At 32.5% G+C, this 25408-nt stretch overlaps 1 protein-coding gene across 1 annotated transcript in view; it reads left to right on the top strand.

Moving 5' to 3' along the window:
* Window positions 1-25408, top strand: part of PRMT3 (protein arginine methyltransferase 3) — a 141207-nt gene that overhangs the window by 105878 nt on the left and 9921 nt on the right. The window contains exons 14-15 of the mRNA XM_074275636.1: window positions 15085-15135; window positions 15318-15405. Of these exons, the coding sequence (XP_074131737.1) occupies window positions 15085-15135; window positions 15318-15405 (139 nt within the window). The remainder of the gene's footprint in view (window positions 1-15084; window positions 15136-15317; window positions 15406-25408) is intronic.

A 25408-nucleotide genomic window follows, 5' to 3' on the forward strand; every position in this document is an offset into this window, starting at 1 on the left:
AATTTTGATAGTTTACCTAGTTATATTTTTCAAATACTTGTTTACAAATTTGAATGCCTCATTTTGACACTTTGCTTGCTTGTTATACTGAAAGGTATATTTTTTTGGTCGGGTCCTGTGATTAAATCCTTGTAGAGCGCTCCCTCTCATATCTGCACATTTGCAACCATACTGCTGATTGTAAAGTCTTTAGTATAGATTATGTTTACAATTTAGTGTGCTACCTAGTAGGCAGTGAAGAAGCATTGCCCCTGGGTGATTTGTTTTACTGTCAACTCCATTCTCTTCCTAAACATTCAAGTTCAGTTTTTAGATCAGTTCTCATGGTTGCAGTTAGACTTTCTCTCTTTCACTGCAAATAGCTACATGACTGAAATTTTGCTGACAGCTATGGCATGCTGTACTTCTCTTACACTGAAAGTTCATTCATTTTCATTATGACTTTGCCTCTTCAGATTAACCCAGCTGCTGCAGATACTAGATTTTAATGCATTTAATTTTTTCTCCAGCAGTTCCGTTTGCCCCTGACAGTATATTTACAGAGGAAAAAAGGGCAAAATTATTCTGTTGTTAGGGTTTTTCTAACCTAATCTCTTATTTTTCAGGACCACATGTGTCAGGTTACAGCTTCAGTAATTTATTACCATAGTCTACTAATCATCATTTTCAATTTCCTAGTATTCATTCTTTAGTCTAATTTTTGAATGACTCTTAAAGAGATTGTGAGAGTAAAGTTCATTGAGATTAGTCCTCGCGGGACTTATGGATGACCTGTCAAAAGAATAATAATGAGATGGTGAAATTGTAATGGAGGAAAATAAGTGGTATGTTTATGGTTTGAAGAAGGGAAAAGAGCTCTTTAACTCTATATCATGAGGTATATGTTTGATTTGTTTTTACATATTCAGTATTTAGATGAGTTAGGAACTAGTCAGATTTAAATTGTTTATATTTTTTAAAGCTCTTAGATCACCATAAATCACTAACCCTGGGGAAAGGCAGTGCTTCCTCTTAGATTATTGTTTGAATTTAGAGGTTCAGTGTCCCCTTTTTCATATAATGATAGATTTGGAGTTGGAAAGGACCTTTGGGACCAGTGCAATCTATTCTTTTTACAGGTGAGGAAACTGAGGCACCCAGCAGTTAAATCAATTGTCATAGCCGGAGTGGTAAGAGACAGGATAGGAAGTTGGATATTCCCAAATCCAAGTCCATTACTTTATTCATTATACTTTCTAACTACCTTAAAATAATGAGTACTGTTTACATGTTAGATATTAGCACTATAATCAGTTCTTAAGGTTAGGGTTAGGGAGCCCCTCTTTGGTTTTTATCTGTCAGGTGACCAGGAAACACAAATTTTGGATCATAGAGTACAGACTTAAGCCTGGAAGGGATTTCAAGAATTATCTAATTAGAATTCTTTATTTTGCTGATTAGGAAACTAAGAGCCAGAGAATGACTCATCCAAGATTTTTACTTTTAGGATATTTAGTTGCTAAGTACAGTTTTGAATCCAGATTGTTTGACTCCACATTGAGCTTTTTTTTTTTTTTTTTTTTAATATTTTTTCATTTTTTTTCCCCACTATTAACACTACCATGTCAGGAGTAATTAGTTTTTATTTTATACACACACAGAATTTTTTTTAAAAGATCAATTTCAAAGCCTGATATAAAAAAATCTTATTTCAGTTAATCTTTTTTCTCCGATTGACATGAACAAACAAAAAGATTATTTTCAATTTTTATTTTATATTCTAGTTTTACTTTCACTGTTTAGAGACCACATAATCTGCAATTATTCAAAGGCATGGTATTATTTTGTCATTCTTTGCCCTTGTATCTTTTCTGTTTGGTAATTTTATCCTCTTGTGCTTTGAAGTTTAAAAAAAAAAAATCCAATTTTACAACTGAAAGCAGTGAAGTATCTTATTTTAAAGTGATTTGTGTCCCTCAAGAAGGATTCTGGTTATATGTTTTTTTTCCTATATGAAAACTTTCTTATTGAAAACCCATCATCCATGAATCTTTTCAACATCTTAATGGTATAAATTATACTCATCTGATCTGATTTATGTCTGTGTACGTTATTCTCCTTGACAATTTTTCTACATTTTACACCTATTCAATTCCAACATTTTCTGCAACTAGGATTTGTTATTTTAATCTTTTCAGATTTTCCTGCCTAATTGCTTGAGAGAAAATTTAAATCTTTCCAAATGAATTTAAGATTCCTTGTATTGTAATCTTTCTAGTATTATTGTTCCTTGAATTTTTTAATCTTTTATGCTTGAATCTTTAGGGATTATACTTTTATTGTTTTTTCATTTTCTCTTACCATTCTATCAGTTGGATCCTTAGGTAAGAGCATTTTAGCTTACCAAAAATAATTGTTCTTAAGAAATAAAATATATTAAATCGTTCATCTTTGTATCTGTGTATACTTTGAAGTTTGTAATAGGTGTCTAAATTGATTGCTGATGATATGTTTGGCACTTATCACTTCCTGACTTTCACTATCTTCTGCTAATCTCCCTCCTAAAAGAAACTTGGAAGTATCCCTGGAACTTTTAGCACTGATAAGTAGTAGACTTTCACCTCATCTTGCTGTGGCCCAGGTTTTCTCACTACTTTTGGGATTTCCTCATTTTGCAGCTTATCCATATTCTCCATGCTAATTATAGAAACCTCCAACATGATTCCCACTTATTTACTCTTCCTCCTCATGTCCTTTGAAATTATATTTCCCCTTCAAGTGATTATTTTTGTCTAGTTCTAAAAAAAATTCCCTGGATGATTTGTTTATATATCCCTAACTTTATGTTATAGTATTGTCAATTTTTTTATTGGCATGATCCATCCATTAGGATTGATTATTGCCTTTAGTTATTTATTATTCTTTATTTCTTTAAAGAGTGATTTGTAATTATCTATATGAATTTTGAATGTATCTTGGCATACTGAATCTCAGATATTTTATGTATTTTGTAAAATTTATTTTAATGGTATTTTCTTTTCTTTTATTCCCGGATTTTATTATTGCTATATATAAAAATGCTGTTGATATTTGTAAATTTGTTTTATATCATTACTTTATAATTTATTTGCTGCTTCTCTGAAGTTTTCTAAGGTATCCTGTCATGGACCAAATAGAAATAATTTGTCTCCTTTTTGCTAGGTTGTTTTCTTTGCCTTTTTATTGTTGTCATTAACATATGTAGAACTGTGTTAAATCATTATGAGAAGGGGCTGTTCTTGCTTTAATGCTATATTTGTTGGAAAAGCTATTTCTTAATGTTTATCCAATACTAGTTTTTGGTTTTAGATGTATACTTTTTATCAAGTCAAATAGGGGTGTTTCTGGATTATATATTTTAGGGGTTTTAATATAAATGAGTACAGCTGGGGGGCTTAGTGGATGGAACATCAGACCTGGAATCTGGAAAACCTGAGTTCACATATGAACTCAAATACCTATAAGCTGTGTGTCTCTGGACAAATCACTTAAACCTTGTTTTAGATTTTCATCTCTTAAATGGGGATAGTACTAGCACCTACCTTCCAGGATTTTTGTGAGCATCAAATGAGATAATATCATGAAGCACTTAGCACAATGCTTGACATATAGGAAATGCTACATAGATGCTAACTATTATTCTTTTTCTATTTCTTCAAGTCTACGTCCAAAGACTTTAAAAAACAAAAATCTTCACTTGACTTTTCTATACCTTCCAGCCAACATTTGATAATGCTTTTTACTTTCATAGCCAATTCCTAGGCTTTGATTATTTCTACTTAAATCTCACTGATTCTCCAGTATTTTGCAACCCCATCTCTCTACTGAAATTGGTTTCTTCCAAGTTAACAAATATTCTCATAATTTCTAAAAGTCCACTTGCTTTTTCTCAGTCCCTTTTCTTCATCTTTTTATAGTATCTGATATTGTTGATCATCTCTTCTTTATGATTATTCTTCTCTCCCTGGGTTTTCGTGGCTCTTCTCTCTCCTGCCTATCCGGTCATTCCTTTGATGGATTGTCACTCATGTCTTGTGACTTTTTGCAGGGTTGGGCTCAATATTCTTTCCTGGATATTCTCTGTCCCTTCTCCTCCACTTTCCCCAGACATACACACTTCTTTTTCTGATGTTACTTCTGCAGAGACGGCTCCCAAACCGGACAGCCTCTTCGGCTGCTCCAGTTGGGATCACCCAGAATTGCCATTCTCTTTCTTTCTGACCAGATTCTGTGATACAGCATTGGACTTGTCCTCCGTCCTTCATTCTTCCTCATCTCCATATCCACTAGGGAGGTTTTGCCAAATGCATTATTTTCTCTTCCCCTACATCTTTTGTAGGAGTCCTTCTGGGGCCACCATCCTAGCTCATTATCCTTTTTCCCTGAACTCTTTCAGGAGCCTCCCCCCAGGTCTCTCTCCTCTGCATTCTGCCCTCCCCACAATGACAGAAGGTCGGATTTCATCACTCCTCCAGCCTTCAAGATAGAGTGAGGAAAGGGCAGGAGGAAGGAGCTGAGTCAGGCCTTGAACTTCATAGCTTGTGATGCAGGGCAAGCACCTAACCTTTCTGTACCTTAGCTTCTTCATCTGTGTCATGTTGGACTCAGTGACCTGTAAAGTCTCTTCAAGCTCTCACTCTGGGAGCCCTACTCAGAAAGCTTTAGTGGCTCCTAGTTGAGTCTGGAACAAAATTGAAATTCTTCTGTTTGCATTTAAAGCCAACTTTCTGCCTTTCCAGGCTGTTTCCATAGTATCCCTTTTACTTTCCTTGTTGTTCCTCTGTCTTTGTTCAGACTCCCCAACATCCCCTGTGCCTGGAAGGCATTCTCTTCACACCTTAGAATCTGGAGCCCATTCAAAGTTCAGTTAAGTAGGAATAGCAGTAGCTAGCATTATATAGCACTTTAAGGTTTTCAAAGCCTTTTACAAATGGAGACAAGTGCTATTATTATTATTCCCATTTTACAGATAAAGAAATTGTGGCGACTGGCAAAATAACTTATTCAGGGTTTATAACGAATATCTGAGGCAGAATTTGAATTCATGCCTTCCTAACTGGGTCTAGCATTCTATCTACTACACTGCCCATCTAGATTAGTTCAAGGATATTCTGTGCCTGTGACTTTCTTGATACCACCTCCAATTGTTAATGCCTCCCCCATTTACTTTGGGTTTACTTTGTATGACTTACTCATCCATGTTGAGGGTATTTCTTTCCCTCATACTTCCCACCACACTACTTAGAATCTAGATGATCCTCAACAAATTGTTAAATTTAATTTAACTGAATCTTGGACCCATCCACAGGTATTCACTAAGCTCCACAATTCATATCTATTCCTCTGTTTATTGATGATCATTCCTCTTACACCTGTGCATCCACATCATCATTTCTTGCAAGACACTAGCTGCTTTCTTCCTCTGAAGGTCCAATTTCCAGCCCCCAGTTTTCCTTGCTCTATGATACTTGTGAGGGAAAAGAAGTAAGATAGGACCTACTTATTTGACCACTGGCAAATCAGTTCATCTCTTGAGCTTTAATTTCCTCATCTATCTGAGGCCATTTGACTAAAATAAGTTTCTATATCCCTTCTGGATATAGAATTCTGTGTTTCTAGAAGAGAAAACATTTATACAGGTTTTACAAACAAAAAGGGGGATACAGTAATGAATTACTGATTGTATAGCAAAATGCTTTTTTCTCATTCCCCTACAAGCCAACAATTTTCACTTAAAGTAACTTCCTATGTGAGGCCTAGTTTTTAACTTTGTTCTCAGTGCCTTATCCTAAGATTTATTATTTCTAAGTATTCATTTTCAGTTTCTCTTATAATTTCAGATATTTATGATTATGCATATTATTTTAATTCATTGACTTTTAACTTATTTCCATCGGGTTTATTTTATTTTACATTTCTCTTGAATTCTGTTTCTGCAGTGTCTTTCGCATTTATCCTATCTTCTCTCACTCCACTAATACTCCAATATTAGCTACCATTACCAGGTGCTTTAACTATTGCAGTTTTTACATATTTTTCCACTCCCACTCCCTCTATTTTACAATCCATTTATTTTGTTGCTTCAATCCTAATCTTTTTTACTTGTTACTTCTCTCTTTGAAATCTTTCAGTTCCTCTCTTTTCCCTAATGAAAAGGGTCCTAATTCTTTAACCTAACATTTACATCCATTCACAATTTCATACTACTCTATCTTTCCAGCCATGTTTCATTTTATATTCTACATAGATAAAAAAAAAAAACTTTAAACTAAATTGAACTGTCTCCCACTTCCTATATATGTCCCATTTATTTCCCTTCCTTCATTTGTGGAATTTCTTCTTAAATTTTAAAAATCCAATCCAAATACAGTACTACTTTTTCTATGAAGCTTCTCTTGATCATCCCAGTTGGCAAAAGTCCCCTCTCCTTTAAAATAGAAAATCTTACATAGTACTTTTTATCTTTCTTTTATACATCTTGTAATGTATCATAGTTATTTGAGTGTATACCATATGAAGCGATAAGCCCCGTGAGAGCAGATCTTTGAATCCTGTCCAGTCCGGTGCTCTACACACGGTAAATGATTAATTATTTTCAATTTAATTGAATTGGTATGATGTTTACTAATACTTCTCTAACCCGTTGCCTTAGCAAAACAATGAATTGTTTATGTCGTAATGGTGACTGGAATCCTGACCAACGCTTGTCCCAAATGTATAATTTCCTCCTCCTCTTTTTTGGGCTATTTGCCTATTCACTTAAAACTAAATGGAAAACTTTTCCATCTGCTTCTGTAATTGCTACTAAGTAGACATCTTGCTTGCTGTTCGCATTTAACAAATACTTGTTTATTTTATTTTCATTGTGGACGCCATATGCTAAAGGCTTCAAATACTTTTGTTTATTGTTATTGCCTACGTGCCTTTAAAATTACTGATGACGAAAAATGAATGATTTCAAACTGGGAACAACTAGTAGAAGAGACCAAACTTGAGGTAGTCAAGAAGGGAGCACACCTCCATCACTTTTTACTAGGATGGCCCAAAGATTCATGTCAGCACCTTCGGCATGTCCCACCACCATCCACAGCTAAAGAAGGGCAGGACGTAATGATGCTGGGGGCAGTGAGAGGGAAAAGGCAGGCAGGGTTAGCACCAGACTACCTGTGAAGGTCATCTTTGATATATTCCTGTAGATAGAGCCTTGTAAATATGAACATTGTTGCTGTAAAAGAAATCAGAAGACATAAAGCTGTTGCATTTAAATATGAGGATAAATGCACTGGTGTTTTTTGGGGAAGCAAATAATGGCAATTGAAGCATGATTTCATCTTGCATTTAAATGGAGTGCTCTATTTCTCACCTCTCCTTTTCAGCATCTGCTCCAGATTTCAGAGTTCCTCCCCACATTAGACTGTGAGTGATTTTGTCAATGTTTAGTCTCTCTGCCCCCTCTCCACAATTGCTTTACTTTTGCTCCTTGTGCATGTTTAGCTCCAGCTGAATCTAAGTTCCTTGAGAGCAAAGACTTTCATTTTTGACGTCGTGTCCTCAGCATCAGAACACTGTCTGACATTAGTAGGCAATTAATAGTTTGTTCTTGATTGATTGACTAAATAAGAAAGTTCTTCTAGCATGTTGAATTTATAAGAAAATATATTGAAGAATTAGATTTCACTAGAAGTATAGAGGGAAATAAGACTTAGGTCAGCACAGAAATCTGTCAAAGTCATGTCCCTTTCCAAGGGTGCTTTTAGAGTGACTAAGCATTATAAGTAAAGGAAAGTGAAATAAACTATTCAGGTTCACCCAGTGTTCGTACAGGTCATACAGAGCTAGAACTGAAACTGAGGCTTTTCTGATGCCTTCTTCAGTGTATTTTTCCTATGCTCTACTACCCCATAAAATCAACTTTATATCTAGAATGGCCCTTAGAGGTCATCTAGTCTAATTGCCTCATTTTATAGATGTGGAAACTGAGGACCAAAGCTTTTAAATGACTTGCTTTAGATCCTAGAGATAGTGGAACAAGTGATATTTGAACAGATTTTGTGATTCCAAAATCATTGCTGTGGTCTTATAGCTGTTTTCTTGACTTGTTTTATATGTCTAGAAATTATAAGAAAAAAATTTGCTCATCAGTAAAAATACTTCTCAAAGAATTAAGGAGGGCAGTTTATGAAGATATTTAATGACTTAGAAGGCAAGGGTCCTAGTTTCAACTCAGCAATAATTCTCTGTGTAACCTTGAACAAGTAATTTTTTCACTTTATGCCTCAGCTTCTTTATCTATTAAATGACGATGATTTCTAAGGTCCCTTCCAGCTCAAAATTTTTATTATTATAATTGGAAATACCATTTTTATTTCTCATATTAGTTACTCTGTTGAATATTTTTAGTCTCCAATGACAATTTTAATACATGACCATATTTTTTCAGGACTGAAAGTAATTAGTTCAACCTTGTGAGTTTAGTAAAAACAATAAGTAAGCTTTACACTTTTGAAATGCATGAATATTATAAAAAGATATAGAAAAATAGTAAATCTGCATTTGGAAAAAAAAACAATGTTTCAAATGTTTTAGTCATCTACTTAGTCTTCTCTGGCAGTCTAGCAACTGCAACTACATAATGCTATTGCTTTCAATTTCTATCTAACAAAAGATTGCAAAAGATGCTGACTTTTCTGCTGGAGGGTTAAGATTTAATAACCCTAAAGGCCAGGTATTGAGTTTTGTTTGAATTCTTTATTAAGGTATAAAATTCAATAAATGTTACATTCTCAACAAAAGGAGCATAGAACACAAATTAGCTTTATAATGATTTTCAGTAATTGGTATACTGTAACATGTTTTATAAGCTTTACTTAATGCTTCTTTTAAAAATATGCATTTTCCCATTAACCAAAATGGTAACAGAATAATTTTCTTTTCTTATAACCATAGAAATTAGAATAAGTATATAAACTAAAATAATGAATTTTGTAAATGACTTTTTGTACTTGTACTGTCACATGAACTCTTTAGGTTTTTTTTTCTATTTACTATTTTAGTTATTTCAAAGTTTTAACTAATTTTATCTATGGTTATTCTACTTCATTTTAGAAATTATATTTTAAAATCCTTCTCTAATACTTATAATATTTTGATTCTAAACTTTGGATCTTAAAAAAGATCTAAAAGGGACCATTTAAGCCATCTATTTCTACCTCCTTATTTGACATCTGAGGAAACTGAACCTCTAATGAGTTAATTTAGATAGTCACCCAAGTAGTAAGTAACTTCAGATCCTTTATTTCCTGGCCCAGTGCTCTTTCCACCATGCTACCTTGTACTGCCTCCATGAGAATATAAAGAAATAGTGAGGCTGTGGTAAAAAAAAAATAATAATAATAATGATAATAACAACAATAATAATAAGCTGTGCTGGGGATGTCAGGAGGAGAAAGCAATAGTTCTGTCCTCTTTCCTTTCATACTATATTGCCATTTTCTTCCTAGCCACTGGCTCACAATTAATCAGCATATATGTACGAGATTATTCGGATTTGTTTTCCTACCTTTTAACAAGAAATATAAAGTGGCAATTATACATTGAAAGGCTTCAGAACTTATCAAACTGTGACTCCAAATTGACAGAAAGGCTTGTCTTCATCTTTTCAATAAAAATGTAATCTGTTCTTGGTACAGAAAAAGGAAGGCATCTTCAGACTTGAAGAATGAGTTGATTTATTTGTCTTATTTTGTTACTTGATTCATTTGGTGAATAGTGAAGGGGAAAGAAGTCATTGGGAAATAGTGACAACAGAATAAAAAAAAGCAGTAAAAGTTTTTTTTAATAGAAGTTAACTAAATAGTAAAATCAGAAAGACATCAAAGTTCAAACTCCAGAATATCTATATGTGGTTTCAGTTTTATAGAACAACCTTGTCAGGAAAATCTTGACTTGGAAAAAAGGCTTTTAGATAAGAAAAGAGATTATATGACTTCTCATAATAACATTCTCCATTTTTACATCAATGAATGACATGTGAGAAGATTGTCAACAGGATTCATATTTTAATAATGTTAATACAAACTTACTTATCTGTCATTGAGAGGTAACATGGTAGAATGAATTAAGAGGCAGACAGGAGTCAGGAAGAACAGGATTCAAGCCAAGTCCTGCCTTGGTTATATACCTGCTGGATGACCTGGGCAAGTCCCTTAAACTCTTAGTGCTCCCAGACTTTGACCATGACACCAGGGAGGTGATACCCTGACATGCAAGTGAATTGGATTGAAATGAAGGAGAGCTGTGCAAGGTCACCTGCCTCATTTTTCCCCCAAAGATATCTGGGTCCAGTGGCAAAATATAGATCAGGGTAATTAGAAATGGCCCTGGGTGCAGCGGGAGACCTGGGTTTTAACAGATCTCAGTTTGGCTGAGGTAACACCCATTCAGTTAATCACTGAAGGCTGAGTAAAAAATATATATATATATGCGCATTATAGAGGGCTGGAACTCTGGAAAAGTATACTGGAAACAAGGTATTAACTCAGTGGAATTTATGAGATAATGGTTCTCTAGTTCACATATACTTAGTACTTAGTATGATGATTCTCTAAGTTCATACATAATCAGCATGCTGTAATGATGTATTTACAGTAAGGTATATAAGGGCTATGAAGGACAGAAAGAGAGATAGTCTATCTTTGATCAACCTTGTGGTAGCTCCTCTGCCTCCTCCTGCACTTTGGGGGAGACTGGTCAGATTGGGAGACTGAAGGAGACAAAAACTTTGGACTTTATTCCTAAGTATTCTCATGGTTATTATTCTGTTGAGACCAAGACTAGTCCCAAGGCCCTTCAGAAAGCTAGCCTGAACATTACAATGCATATAGAAATAAATATAAAATCTGGGAGAGGAAAACCCTCAGAATTTGTGACCTAAGCAGCAACAACTGCTATTAGGATTATCTTTGAATCATTCAGGGCCTAAATAATGACAAAGTTGTTGCCCAAACAATCTATACAGCAAGTTTCTCTGATAATAGTCTTATTTTTTAAAAAAGTATTCAAGAAACTAAAATAGATAACAAGAACTAGTTCACAGTGGATAAATGATTAAATTAATGTAAATGGTTATCAAACAAAGAAATTGAAGTTATCAATAGTCACATGAAAAAAAATGCTATAAGCCAGAAAAAATTAGAAAATTGCAAATTAGGCAGCTCTAAAATTTCATCTTTTAGATTGACCAAGTGTGAGAAAATGAAAATGACAGTAATTAGGAAGGCTTTGGGAAACTGGCACGGTAAGTTGATGTTGGTGGACCTGTGCATTGATCTAAACATTTTAGAAAGCAATTTAGAATTATTCTTAAGAGGTCACTAAAGCATTTATTGGCTCACCTACATATTACTATCTCCTATTGGGGAAAAAATAGGAAGGAAGGAAGGATGGATCCTTGTAACAAAAATGCATTGTCAAGCAAAATGAATTCCCATATTACCTGTGTGCAACTCTCATCCTGCATTTTGAATCCATAAGCTCTTCATCAGAAGATGAGTATAGAATAGTTTATCATTAGATCTCTGCAGTCATGTCTTTCAAATTTGTTTCAATTTGTCCATGATAGATTTGTTTTTGGTTCTTCTCACTTCAGTCTATCAGTTCACACAAGTCGTCTTAGGTTTCTCTGAAACACAGTACCTTTCATGATTTCTTAAAGCACAATAGTACCACATTCACATGGTATAATTCTTAGTGCATTTATTTATAACTTAAATGCAAAATAATAAAAAAAAAAATAGAAAAAAAACCACCTTTGTGTATCCAGAAGAATATTAGGGAGTATTCAAAATATGTTATAATAAATTTCCATTTCAAGACAGCACATATAATAATAGATGATACTATATTCATGACAATGCATCTTTTCTTTGCTTCATTAAAGATTTTCTTTAGTGTTCTGCCATGCATTTTTGACCTTATTCTTTTCTCCTCTTTTCTCTCTCTTCTATGTCCCGCCAAGTAGGTTACAGTTAAGTAGGGATATATTTATATATATGTGTATGCACATACATCAAAAACAGTATTAATATGGTTAACATATAATGTAGATTTCTCTCTTGATGGAATCTTTTAAGTTTGACTTTGAGATCAATGTTACTACCTCTACTTTTTTTTCTAATAAATTCTACTCCTGATCACTGTTGCTGTGTTTTATTTTTTATTTCCTATCCTTACTAACTTTTCTACTTTAACTTGCCTTGATAATACTTAATCTCACTGTTCTCCATTCCTCTTTTACTCCTCCTTCATTCTTTATCCCATTTTCATTAATCTACATGCCTCATCCTATTCCCATTAATCTAACTACTCTATTGTATTCCATCTTATCCTGTGCTACCCTTTTCCATTAATTCACATGAATTTTTCCACTCCCATTAATCTTCATACTGTTTTGTGTCCCACCTTATCCTATTCTCTCCCTCCTATATATATATATATGTTTGGGGTGTGTGTGTGTGTGTGTGTGTGTGTGTGTGTGTGTGTGTGTGTGTGTGTGTGTGTGATTTGTTCCCTCTTTAACTCATTTCTGATGCAAGTAGTTTTTCAGAACTACTAGTCTTCTTCCCCCATTTAATTCTTCTTTGTTGGTTCTTGCTATTGTACCTTATTTTGTATAGCATAATTACAATTTTTAACTTTTTCCTAGGCAATTTTGCTTTTTAGAGTCACATCATACTCAGCTCTACTTCAGTCTTTCTTTTGGATTACCCAATTGCTAATGTCAATCTTAGTTACAGTTTACATTTACATGTATAAAACATAAAAAGCTTGTCCTTATTGAGTCTTTGAAATTAGTCTTTGATGTTGGCTCTTACATGTTAAATTTTCAATTGAGTTCAAATTGAGATAAAATCCTGAAAATCTGAATGCTCATTTAATGCCTTTTTTTTTTCTTTGTTCAATATTATACCTAATTTTGGTAGTATAATATATTTTTGGCTTACAAGCCTAGTTTTTTTGATTGGTGATATATAATATCCCAGGACCTGTGGTCTTTGGTCTTTTGTTGTAGCTGCTGATAAGTCTTGTACAATTCTAATTGTAGCTCTAATTGAATTGTGTTTTTGTTGTTGCTGCTTGTCAAATTTTCTCTTTGATCGGGGGTTTTTGAAATTTAGCAGTGATGCAAATATATATTTTCCTTGTAGGATCTCTTTGAAGTAGTGAGTGCTAATAGGATTTTTTCTATTTCTACTTTTCCCTCTTGTTCTATCACTTCAGAAGTTTTTTCTTTAATTATTTCTTGTGTTATTGTGTCAAGATTTATTTTTTAATCATAGCTTTCAGTTCAGTTATTCTTATATTTTTCTCTTTTTAATCAGTTGTTTTTTTATAAGATGTTCCATCTTCAGTTTTTTCATTCTTTATATTTTGTTTTGTTATTTCTTGATTTCATAACGTCACTGACTTTCCCTTGCCCAATTCTAATCTTCAGAATAATTTTTTTTTAAGACTTTGGATTTCCTTTTCTTTGGTTGACTTTCTTTTCATAATCTTATTTTTGTTGTTTCCTGACATATAACCAATAAGATTCCTAACATTGAAGCAATACTAATTCCTCCTATATTTAGTCATAGCATTTCTTCTTTTGGGCACAATTAGCGTTGCAATAATTTTGTTTAAAAATGTTGGTGTTGGTATTCATTAAGGATATTGAAAGTCTCTTGTTTTCTTTTGATTTTGATTGTCTCCATATTTGTATCAGAAAAAGAATTTGGTAAAAATCCCTTTTTCTATTTTTGCAAATTGTATAATACTGAATTGTTTGCTCTTTGAAGGTTTGATAAAATTAGCTTGTAAATTCATCCTTTTTTTGCTTATTGAACCTTGGTTGGTTGGTTAAATTTCTATTGTTTTAATCTAAACATTTTACATTTTTGTAAATTTTAATGTTAATTAAAATCAGTTTTATTGACATGTAATTCAACAATGTAGTTTCTAATCCTTCATCTGTTATTTATTCACCATTTTTTCATTTTTGATGTTAATAATTTAGTTTTCTTTTTAGCTACTGGCTAATTTTTCCCCAAAAAGAGCCCCCATTTTTATCTTTATTAATTTAATGGAAACTTTCTGCTTACCATTTTGTTAGTATCTTATTTTTTAAAATCTCAAGTTAATGTTTAATTTTTTAAAATTTATTAATTTTCTTTTAGGTTTTTTCCATTTTTGATAATGAAACTTTTTAGAGAGAGATAATTTCCCCCAAATTTTGCTTTGACTACATCCTGCAATTTTTTATTTTGTCCTATTGCTATCAATTTATTAGAAGAAATGACCTGTTGTTTCTTTTTCTTTGAACTACTGGTTCTTTAGAGTTGTTAATACTCTATTTTTAATCCTTTCCTCAATAGTCCTTTACTGAATATAATTTGTTGCATTGTCAGTAAAATATATATATATGGTATTTCTATTTCTATTCTAATCTTCTTTAATCAATTGAGATAAAAATAAGGTTGAAGTTTTACTTATTCCATCACACACACCCTTCCTTCTTTTATAGTATAATCTTTTACTTTCTGACCTATACCTTATATAGACTAATTTTTAGGTAATAACACTCTTCTTAGATCTTTGTTGGAGTGGTTGTGGGAGAGACTTTAACTTAGACTGCTTTCTCTTCCATCTTTGCCAGTCAAGTCACTGAACTGTGACAGAGCAGTATTAAGCCTATCTTCCACTGATATCAAAGAAAGAAGGAAAAGAAGATCCAAACATGAAAAATATTGAATAGTAAAATTGACTGATAGTATTGGGAAGCTAAAAGGGCTTTTGTGAACTAACATGGGAAAATATACTATAAGAAGAAGGAAATGCAATGAAGAGGGTAGCTTCTTTACTGTAAAAGCAGCTTAGTACATTGCAAAAAGGGAATATGATTGAAAAATAGATCTCTTTGTTTAGCTATCTGGGAAGAGATTCAAAAAAAAAAAGAATAAATAATCACTAATACTTTTTATACGCTGATTTCATCATTATTGATGGATTTTTTTTTTTTTTTCTTAATAGGCAGTTGCTGGCTACTTTGATATCTTTTTTGAGAAGAACTGCCACAAAAAAGTAAGTATGACAAGTTATATAATAAATTCTTTTTATTAAATGTCCTTTTTCTTCTAGAGTTTGCCTGATTGTTGATAAATATTTAAGCATATTTTGCAGTTGCTAACAATGGATGTGTGTTTGGTATTGATGATTTTGGAAGATTATATTCAATCAGTTACTTTTGAACTCTGCCTCTACAGGTCTTATTTTCTACGGGTCCCCATAGTACCCAAACTCACTGGAAGCAAACAATTTTTCTACTTGAGAAGCCATTTTCAGTTAAAGCAGGTAAGAAGAAAAGTAGAGTGAGGAATATTTTAATTTGGATTTTGATTAGTATTCCACCCCATAAATACTTATTCAGTACCTACCATATTCTAGGCACTATAGTGCTGTGATATCACTGTTACAGATTTTAATTGAGAAAACTTGGTTTTTTGAAGGTGTTTGAAGTGAAGTGATTTAAAAAATGGACATATATAAAGGGGAAAAAAACAACATTCTTCTTTAATCCAATAGAAGAGGAATCTAAAGTTAAAAGTGCCTTCTGACCATTAACCTTTTATAAGGAGAAATATTAAGCATATGCATCAATTAAATATTTTAGTTCATTTTTTTCCCCACACAAATGTGTTTGACACAGTACATGTTTGTTACTTGTAAAAACTCTTTAAAATAATCTACATTAAATAAAATTATTTTTTTTTTTTTCCTGAAGAGTAGCAGTATGGCACAGTGGAAAAGAGTGCTGAACTTTATCATTAGTTCTGAAGTCAAATCCCAGTTGTACCACTTACTCTCTATGCACAGGTTAGCAATAGGAAGTAGCAAGGAGCCATTGGAGCATTTTAAGTTGAAGAGGGAGGGGGCTCCCCCAGAACTCAGGGAAGATTCAGTCTACGCTCCCTTTCCTCTTCTGTCTGAAATGCCAGCGTGTTTTTCCATTCCTTTCTTAATAGTCATTCCTCCTTCTTGGAGAGAATCAGATCTAGAATGGAATTTCCTCATCAGTTCTTAGATCTTTTTATTTAACAAGTCAATAAAGTTTTGGCTGTTCTCCTCTTAGAACTGAGAAAGCTACAGCAGATTTTCAGGAAATTGAAATTCTCCAGTACTCTCTGTCATACCTCTGTTTCCCAAACTTCTCTTTTAATGAGGAGAGAGTGCCGGGCCTGGAGTCAAGAAGACTTCAGTTAAAATGTTGCTTCAGTTATTTACTTATATTGTGATCCTGGAAAAGTCCCTTAATCTCTTATCTTCCTCAGTTTCTTCAACTGCAAAACTGGAATAATAGCACCTTCCTCACAAAGTTGTTATAAGGATCAAGTGAGATAATATTTATAAAGTACTTAGCACAGTAAGCACTATATAAATGCTTATTCCCTTCCTCCACTTCCCCTCTCCTAGAATTCTAGTACTTTTACTTTCCTCACTTTTTAATATGCATTAACATGTGTACAACCACACTCAGCTTCCAATCCCAACTTTCTCATTTAATTTACTTCCTAATAATAACTTACAGTGCTTTAAAATTTTCAAAGTACTTAAATTAATAACCGTTTATTAAATGCCTGCTGTATATGAAGAACTGTGCTAAGTACTTTTTTATTTGAGGTAAATGCTACTATTTTACCCATTTTACAAATGAAGAAACTGAAAGTAGGCAGAGCTTAAATGACTTGTCCAATATCAAATGGTGTCTTGCCTACTCAGGTTTTGTTTTTTCCTTGATGCCTTACTCTTCTTTTGCCCCACCAATTGAAGTTCTTTTTCCTTTTGAATCTTTCACTTTCTTATGTTCTCCTCTTAATCCGTCTTTTCTTTTTATTCTATCCCTAAGTCTTCCTTCAACTTCTCAAGTTCTTCCAAATTTTTCCACCCTAAATCTCTTATAATATATATAAATCTCTTCTAAAAATAAATCTTTTATACAATTATAACATTCTTCATATGCATAGTTCCTAATCAGTCCAAAACCTTCTTTTGCCATCTCTCCCATACAATCTTCTCTTTTGGAAATTGAAAATAGAAAAATTAACATGGATAAGTTACTTTAACTTGAAACACAATTTCTTCATCTGTTCAGTGAGAATGATTGTTGATGAGCTATCTTCTTACATTGTTATGAGGAAATAACTTTCTAATTTCTAAAGCTTTATATGAACTTCTCCTTTTTTTTTAAATGTTCAGTAGGTAGTAGGATATCAGGTCCAAGATTAGACATAACGGGGAATCATTAACATGGAGGCAATAAGTAAAATAATGTGAATAAAATGAACTCACTGATGGAGAAGCTTTTTTCAAAAATATTATTGATATCGAGCCAAAAACTGAATTAGCTTTGAGAAGGCCCATACTTCAGTTAGCTGGAGACCACAGAAGATAAATGGATGAGTAGAAAGGTAGAGCAACTGTGGCCCCTTGCACCAATCTGACATTACCCTTATACCAGAGAATTTTAGAGAAGTACATGCTCCTTCTAGGAATGACCATGTCTGGTCTTGATCAAGATGGGCAAACTGATTTGTATGGACAATGTTCTTGCTGGCTACTTTTCTATCAATCACTCATTAAGTAGTTATTATTAAATGCTTACTGCATGCCAGACAAAGAAACTCTTATTCCACATATTTGAATTTCTCAAAAATGAAACTTAGTTCTTTTAAGTGTCAATACTGTTAAATATCTTTGTTGGATACTTTTTGTCTCCTTAAACATGGTAGTGAATTTAAGGTCCTCATGAAGTGTATAGGATACCATTAATTTTGTTTTAATTGAATTGAATTGTACTTTGCCAAAATACAGCTATTCTTCCTCAAATTTCTGAGATTTGTTTGGCTATAAGCTGTTCTTCCTAAGTTGTCTGCTTTTCATTGTTACCATCACCAAAAGTCTGCTCTCCTCCTAATTGTCATAAGTCATTTTTCAATCATGTCCAGCTCTTTTGTGACCTCATTTGGGGTTTTCTTGGCAGAGATATTGGAGTGGTTTGTCATTTTCTTCTCCAGTTCATTTTACAGATTTAGAAACGGAGGTAAATGGGTTTCAGTGACTTGTTCAAGATCACACAGGCAGTAAGTGTCAGAGGCTGGATTTGAACTCAGGAAGATAAGCCTTCCTGTCTACTGCGCTACCTAGCTGTCCCCATTTATTCTACCTACTTTTAATTTGCTTTTGTAATATGCTAAAACTAGAACTTGATAAAGAGTAAGTACACTGTCAAAGAAAAGTCTTTAGACACAGTCCTGATCAATGTTGTATTAGTAAATGTTAATGAAAGGGGAAAATAGAAGGTGCTGCAAGACACACTTTTAAAGTTTAATTTGCATAAGTAATATTTTCTCCATAATTTTCTTACATCTAGAAAATTTAAATAAAGAAAACACATAAAGCCTTGATTTATAATATGTGTCAATTTTTGAGTTGAAAATTTTACAACTGGTTAGCCATATATGAACTGGATCTAGCACTCTTCCTTAAGCATAATGTGGTAGACATTAACTTATTTTATCACAGGTTTTTTAAGTCACCTCAGGTGCCCTTTCATAGGTGCAAACTATAGGTATGGTTTTCAGTGTTGCAAAAAATAGAGAAGATCAAAACACTGCTAAATGTAACCTCCACTTTTAACACTTGCTGTCTGACTCCATTCTTTTCCAAACAATTAGACCGCTCTCACTTGGTACGTCTATACAAGCCAGAGCTGCTTAGTTGGATTTCTTGGAAACTTGGATTTCTCTCCTAATTAGCAATATACTTTGCAAATGTATAAACATAGGGCACTTTCTAGGATACTAATTGGAATCATTTCCTTCCCTATGTAGTTTGCTTTGGTAAATTTTTCAAATCAAAGAGAAACAACCAAAAAAAAAATTTCTGCTCTTAAAAAATGATTCATGAGTCGTTGAATAGGTTACAGTTTTTCCTAACTAGGTATTTTGTAGATGAAAATAAAATTAAACAATGTTCTTTTAGAACATCAAGGTCTTAGATCGTGGTAAACAAATAGCTGTCTGTATTGTTGTAATTTGACTGTTTGATAGTTTACAGAGAATTGCTGCCTTAATTTCACAGCTTCAGATAGTGATGGCAGCTAATAGGAAGGGGATTCAAAGGATTTGGCTTCATGTGTCTTGGTATGTTACCATATGGGGAGAAATCTTCATTATGTTGTAGTAGAGTAATTTGGCTCTGCAGGACATGAGCTGGTTGAATTGTCAACGTTTGCCTCTAGTCTAAAGTTAGCTGTGCTCTGGTAATAAATATTTCTAATTTATGTTTGATATGTTTTGTGTGGTGGTGGAAGTGTTGTTGTTTTTACTTCTGCTTAGAGAATATGAATTGCTATAATATACAGAAATGAAATTTAATAAAAAGAAAAAGATGTAAACTTTGATTTGGGGTGGGGCAAAGTAAACCAGTAAAAGGAAACTTAAGGAAAAGGGTCTGTTGAAATAGAGTTTTTGAAATAGGATGGAGTTGATGTGTGTCACTAATACTTAGGAAGGTACATTTTGCACATGTCTGTATGGAACAGAAATTATAATTTGTTGATTTATAATCTTACGGCTCTTTATGAGTGTGGCAATTCCCTTGAATTTCCTAATGCTTAGCATACAGAAAGCACTTAATAAATATTGTTCAGTAGTAAGTAAAGTGACTTTTTTTTCCCTTTATTCCATTTGATTATAAAATGACCTATCAAGATCTCATTCACCTCTGTGGCTGGGATTCATTTTTAGACATAGAAAGCTTAAAAATTGTAACTTCAAGTGCAAGGGGCTGTAGTCTATAATTGAACTGTTACTAAATTAAAGGTAGCCAATGAAACTAAAGCAGTTGATAATCATTCTGGTAATTCTGGAGAATTTAATTTTCAAAGATGTCAAGGCTTCTATGGTTAGAATTTTTATGTTCTTAGCCTTCGAAAGAAAATAATGTTTAATGGAAATAGAAATAAAATGCTTTATTTAAGCCATTCCTATATATATATATATATATATATATATATATATCCATCTACTGTTTGTTATTTTCTATAAAATGTTTTTGTATTAAAATTTAACAAATACCATATTCATGGTTATGATTAGTTTATCAACCATCTACATGTTTGACAACCAAAACCTCTAAAAATAGCCTTTTAAAAACCCTTTTGATTTTGGTTTTACTATCTTTATAGAAATTGACTTTCTAAAATGTGAGCAAACAAACTCTATTAGCAATAAAACAGCACACGGTACTTATTTTCTCACTTTGTGATTGCCTCGAAGTGGACATAAAACCTTGATAGTGTTATTTTTTTGTCTCCAAAAAGGTTGAGCACAGCAAAACTGAAATGGAGGGAATACAGCTAAATTCCTGTAAATTCCGTGGTTCTTTTTTCTTTCTGGTAATTGAGTTGAGAGTTAGAATCTTAAAAATGTACATTTCTTTGTAATCTCCAGGATTATCTCCAGGATAACTATTTTGTTGTCCTGGTATTTTTTTTTTTTAAAGCAAAGTGTTTAATAATACAAATTTTTGTCTTGAATAAACATTTAATAGTAATTTATTAAATAAGGAGTTAATAAATCTTTGCTGAATTGCATTTAAAATGTTAATTTGAAATTAATATTTTTCTAAGTTTTTTTCCTACTCTTTCTGATTAAATTAGTGCTTACATTCTAATTTTTCTTTGCTTAGATGATTGTGACTGGTACTTTTTTTGAGGGATATCTTATTACTTGTAAACTTTTTGAACATAGTATGATGAACTTTAAGAAGCCGATACCTGCCTGACTTCACCTATGTTTTTTGTACTATATTTCCATACTTTCTGTTTATATAAATGGTAGAGCTAGTGCATAGTGAGAGACCAGAATACACAGATGCATCACAGCCTGAGGGAGATGTTACCTCATTTTGGGGAAAATTTAAAAATAAAATTAGTAATATCTCTGTGGTAGTGATGTTGTATAGGGATAGGATAAATAATCATAATCCCCTTTATTGTTCCTGAGCAGCCTCTGGTTACTGTGCTAATGAACAGGGAAATTGCCAAAAGGCAGACAATGAGAGAGAGCAGAGAAACAAAGGACCTGAATGAGCACAAAATAGGTAATTACTGCTTTGCAGCCTGTCCCATTTTCACATACAGCATTAAAAAATGAATGCTGCTTCTCAGCTTTTCTCTTCCAAAAGATCTTCTATATTGGGCTCTAGTACCCTTCTGTTTTCTGTTCTGTAACCCACTCAAATCTTGATTGAATGTGATTAGATCCAAATATATAAAATCAGTTAAACATATATGCACTTTGGTATGTATTTCCCTTTCTGATAAATATAGATTGAGACAGAAATTGTTCATTATCATAATTGCCACTCAAGATTGACCCTAGTAGGCAGAGGTATTATGTTTTAAATATTGGGACCTTGAACTTTGTAATGAAAAATCTAATATAGTTATTATAAATATTTAAAGTTAATTTTTTTTTCTACTTAAAAAAACTTTCTTGAGATCATCTTATCTATCTTATGAGTTGAGTGAGGAATCTTAACCTAATAGCAGACAAGTCACATTGAATTTGTGATACTCTTTCATCTAAATCTGTCAGCATTTGTGACTGCTTTTATATATGATCTTGAATTATCATGACCTCTCAATAGAAATGTTTGATCTTTTCAGTTGCATTGTCCCAGAGTAAGATCATTTCATTCATTTCCTCAAATCTAAGACATTCAACCTCTAAGGACTGTGGCAGAGGAATTTCACCCATTTCTGTTTTGGATCCATCAATATTGTAAACTGCTAATCTCTGAATCAAATATATCCCTTAATTCTAGTTGACCATTGGTGAGAAGTTTTATTTTAACAAGGTGAATTTTTTTTAACGTACTATCTAAAGATGTTTTAACTAGAGAAGTTCAAATTTTATACACACACACACACACACACACACACACACACACACATCCACATACATACGTACATATATCCCTCCTATATACACATATGTTCACACATACATATGTAACATAACATGTAGCTGTGTGTGTATAGAAAACACAATAAAATATAATTTTATCCATTGTTCTTTTTAAAGGGGCAAAGAAAAGCTGTAAAATTAAAATAAAGAACCACCTTAAAAAAGCGTAAATGTTGTACTTTTAAATTCCAGAGAGGATTGTATGAAGCTTAGTAATAGATTATGATGATTTTTTTTTTAAACATACTATGACCCATGGAGTAATCCAGTGGTTTCATTCATCTTAACCACAGCTGTGAAAGCATCACAGTTAACAAAATGTTTGGAGTAGTCAAAATGAAATAAAGTCCATGCTATAAATTATATTTTAATTCATTCAAAATGTCTTATATTTTTATTTATTTAATGTATATATATGTGTGTGTGTGTGTGTGTGTGTGTGTGTGTGTGTGTGTGTGTGTGTGTATAATCTCCCTCTTTCTCTCCAATTTGAAAGAATAAAGAAAAAATAATTACCTGAAATCCACATTGTCATACAAAACAAAATCCCATGTTGGCCATGTCCAAAAATGAGTGTCTCATTCTACATGTTAGTTTTATCATCTCTCCATAAAGAACTAATTAGACTTTCATGTTCATCATCAGTTCTCTAGAATCATCATTGTTATTTTGTTCATTAAATAACAAGTTTTTCAAAATTGTTTCATTTTCAAAAATAGATGTTATCCTATAAAATCTTCTCTTAGTTTTTCTCACTTCAATCTATATTAATTCATAGAAGTCAATAGTAGTCATATCATTCAGCTACTAGTATTTTTTTTTTTTTTACTTTTCTTTTGAGGGGGAAGGTGGTTTGTTTCATCTTTTTCCCCTTTTTATATTTTTTAAAATGTTATTTAAGTGTACCCTCATTTTTAACATATTTCTATATCAGTCATGTTGAGAGGAAAAATTAGAAAAGGGGAAAAACAGCAAGGAAAAAAAGAAATTTTTCATCCCAAGTTTTTTTAATTGCTTTGGATCACTGAATTGCTGAGAAGAGCTAATAATTGATCATCACACAACCTTGCTGTTGTTATGTACAATGGTTTCCTGGTTCTGCTCACTTTATACAGCATCAGTTCATATAAGTCTTTCCAGGCTTTTCTGAAATCAGTCTGTTCATTATTTTTTATAAAACAATAGTATGTTTTATAGCTTATAGTATAGTTTTACAAAATAATAAGTTAGGGATTTCATTCACATACCATAACTTATTCAACCATTCCCCAATTAATGGGCATCTAATAATTTTTCAATTCTTTTCCCACATAAAGAGCTACTACAGACATTTTTGCATGTAGGGGTCTTTTCCCCCTTATAATGATCTTTTTGAGATACAAACCCAGTAGTTCCACTTTTGCATCAAAGTGTATACACAGTTTTATAGCTCTTTGGGCATAATTCCAAATTCCAAATTACTCTCTAGAATGGTTCTATCATCATTTCACAAGTCCACCAGCAATGCATTAGTGCCCCAATTTTCCCACATCCTCTCCAACATTCATCATTGCCTTTCTTGTTATTTTAGCCAATCTGAGAGGTGTGAAGTGATATCTCAAAGTTGTTTTAATTTGCATTTCTCTAATAATGATTATGTGCATTTTTTCCCTTTGACTATTGATGGCTTTAATTTCTTCATCTGAAAATTTGTCTGTTCATATGCTTTGACCATTTATTAGTTGGGGAATGATTTGTATCCTTAAAAATTTGACTCAATTCTCTGTACATTTTAGAAATGAGACTTTTATGAGAAACACTGGCTGTAAAAATTATTTCCCAACTTTCTGTTTCTCTTCTAGTCTTTGCTGCATTAGTTTTGTTTGTGCAAACACTTTTTATTTTATGGTAATCAAAATTGTCTATTTTGTATTTCATAATGTGTTCTCTTTCTTCTTTGGTCATAAATTCCTCTCTTCTCCAAAGATTTGACAGGTAAACTACCTCTTCTTCTCCTAATTTGCTTATTGTATCATATCATCCTTTATATCTAATATACCCATTTTGATCTTATCTTGGTATAGTCTGTGAGGTATTATTCTATGCCTACTTTCTGCCATAGTATTTTCTAGTGTTCTCATCAGTTTTTATCAGACAGTGAGTTCTTATCCAAAAAGTTAGTCTTTAGGTTTATCAAGGAGTAGGGGTTTATTATGGTCATTGACTGTTGTGTCTTGTTTACCTAACCTATTCCATTGATGCTACAACTTTTTGATGCTATATGCAGTTTTAGGTCTGGTACTTCTAAGTCACCATCCTTTGTGTTTTTTCAATTAATCCTCCTAATATTCTTGACTTTTAATTTTTTCATTATTTTTTCTAACTCCATAAAATAATTTTTTGGCAGTTTGATTGACAAGGCACTGCATAAGTAGACTAATTTAGGTAGAATTGTCATTCTTCCTACTGACTTTATTCATGTGAAAAGTGTTTTGTAATTGTGTTCATATAGTTCCTGAGTTTATCTTGACAGATAGACTCCCAAAAATTTTATATTATATATAGTTATTTTAAATGGAATTTATTTCTTGCTGCTAGGCTTTTTTGGTGATATATAGAAATAGTGATGATTTGTGTGGATTTATTTTATATCCTGCAACTTTGCTAAAGTTGTTAAATTATTTCAAGCAACTTTTTAGTTGATTCTCATGAGTACACCATTATATCATCTGCTAAGAGTGATAGTTTTATCTCCTCATTGCCTACTCTAATGCCTTCAATATTTTTTCTTTTCTTATTGTTAAAACTAACATTTCTATTGAATAATAGTGGTGATAACGTCATCCTTGTTTCATTGATCTTACCAAAAATGCTTCTAGCTTCTTCTCCCCATTACAGATAATGTTTGCTCATGGTTTTAGATAGATCCTGCTTATCATTTTAAAGAAAATTCTATTTATTTTTATATATTATAGTATTTTTAATAGGAATGAGTGCTGTATTTGTCGTATGATTACTGTTGTTTTGCTATTGATAGGATAAATTATGCCAATAGTTTTCCTGATATTGAACTAGCCCTGCATTCCTAGTATGAATTTCACTTGGTCATAGTATATTACCCAGGTGATAGATTTCTGTAATATCTTTGCTAATATTTTATTTAAAATTTTTGCATCAATATTCATTACGAAGATTGGTCTATAATTTTCTTTCTATGTTGGGCTCTTCCTGGTTTAGGTATCAGCCACCACATTTTTGTCATGAAGGGAATTTTCTAGGACTTCTTTGCTTATTTTTCTAAATGATTTACATAGCATTGGAATTAATTATTCTTTAAATGTTTG

Source organism: Sminthopsis crassicaudata, chromosome 6 (assembly GCF_048593235.1).
Source record: "Sminthopsis crassicaudata isolate SCR6 chromosome 6, ASM4859323v1, whole genome shotgun sequence".
Taxonomy (NCBI): domain Eukaryota; kingdom Metazoa; phylum Chordata; class Mammalia; order Dasyuromorphia; family Dasyuridae; genus Sminthopsis; species Sminthopsis crassicaudata.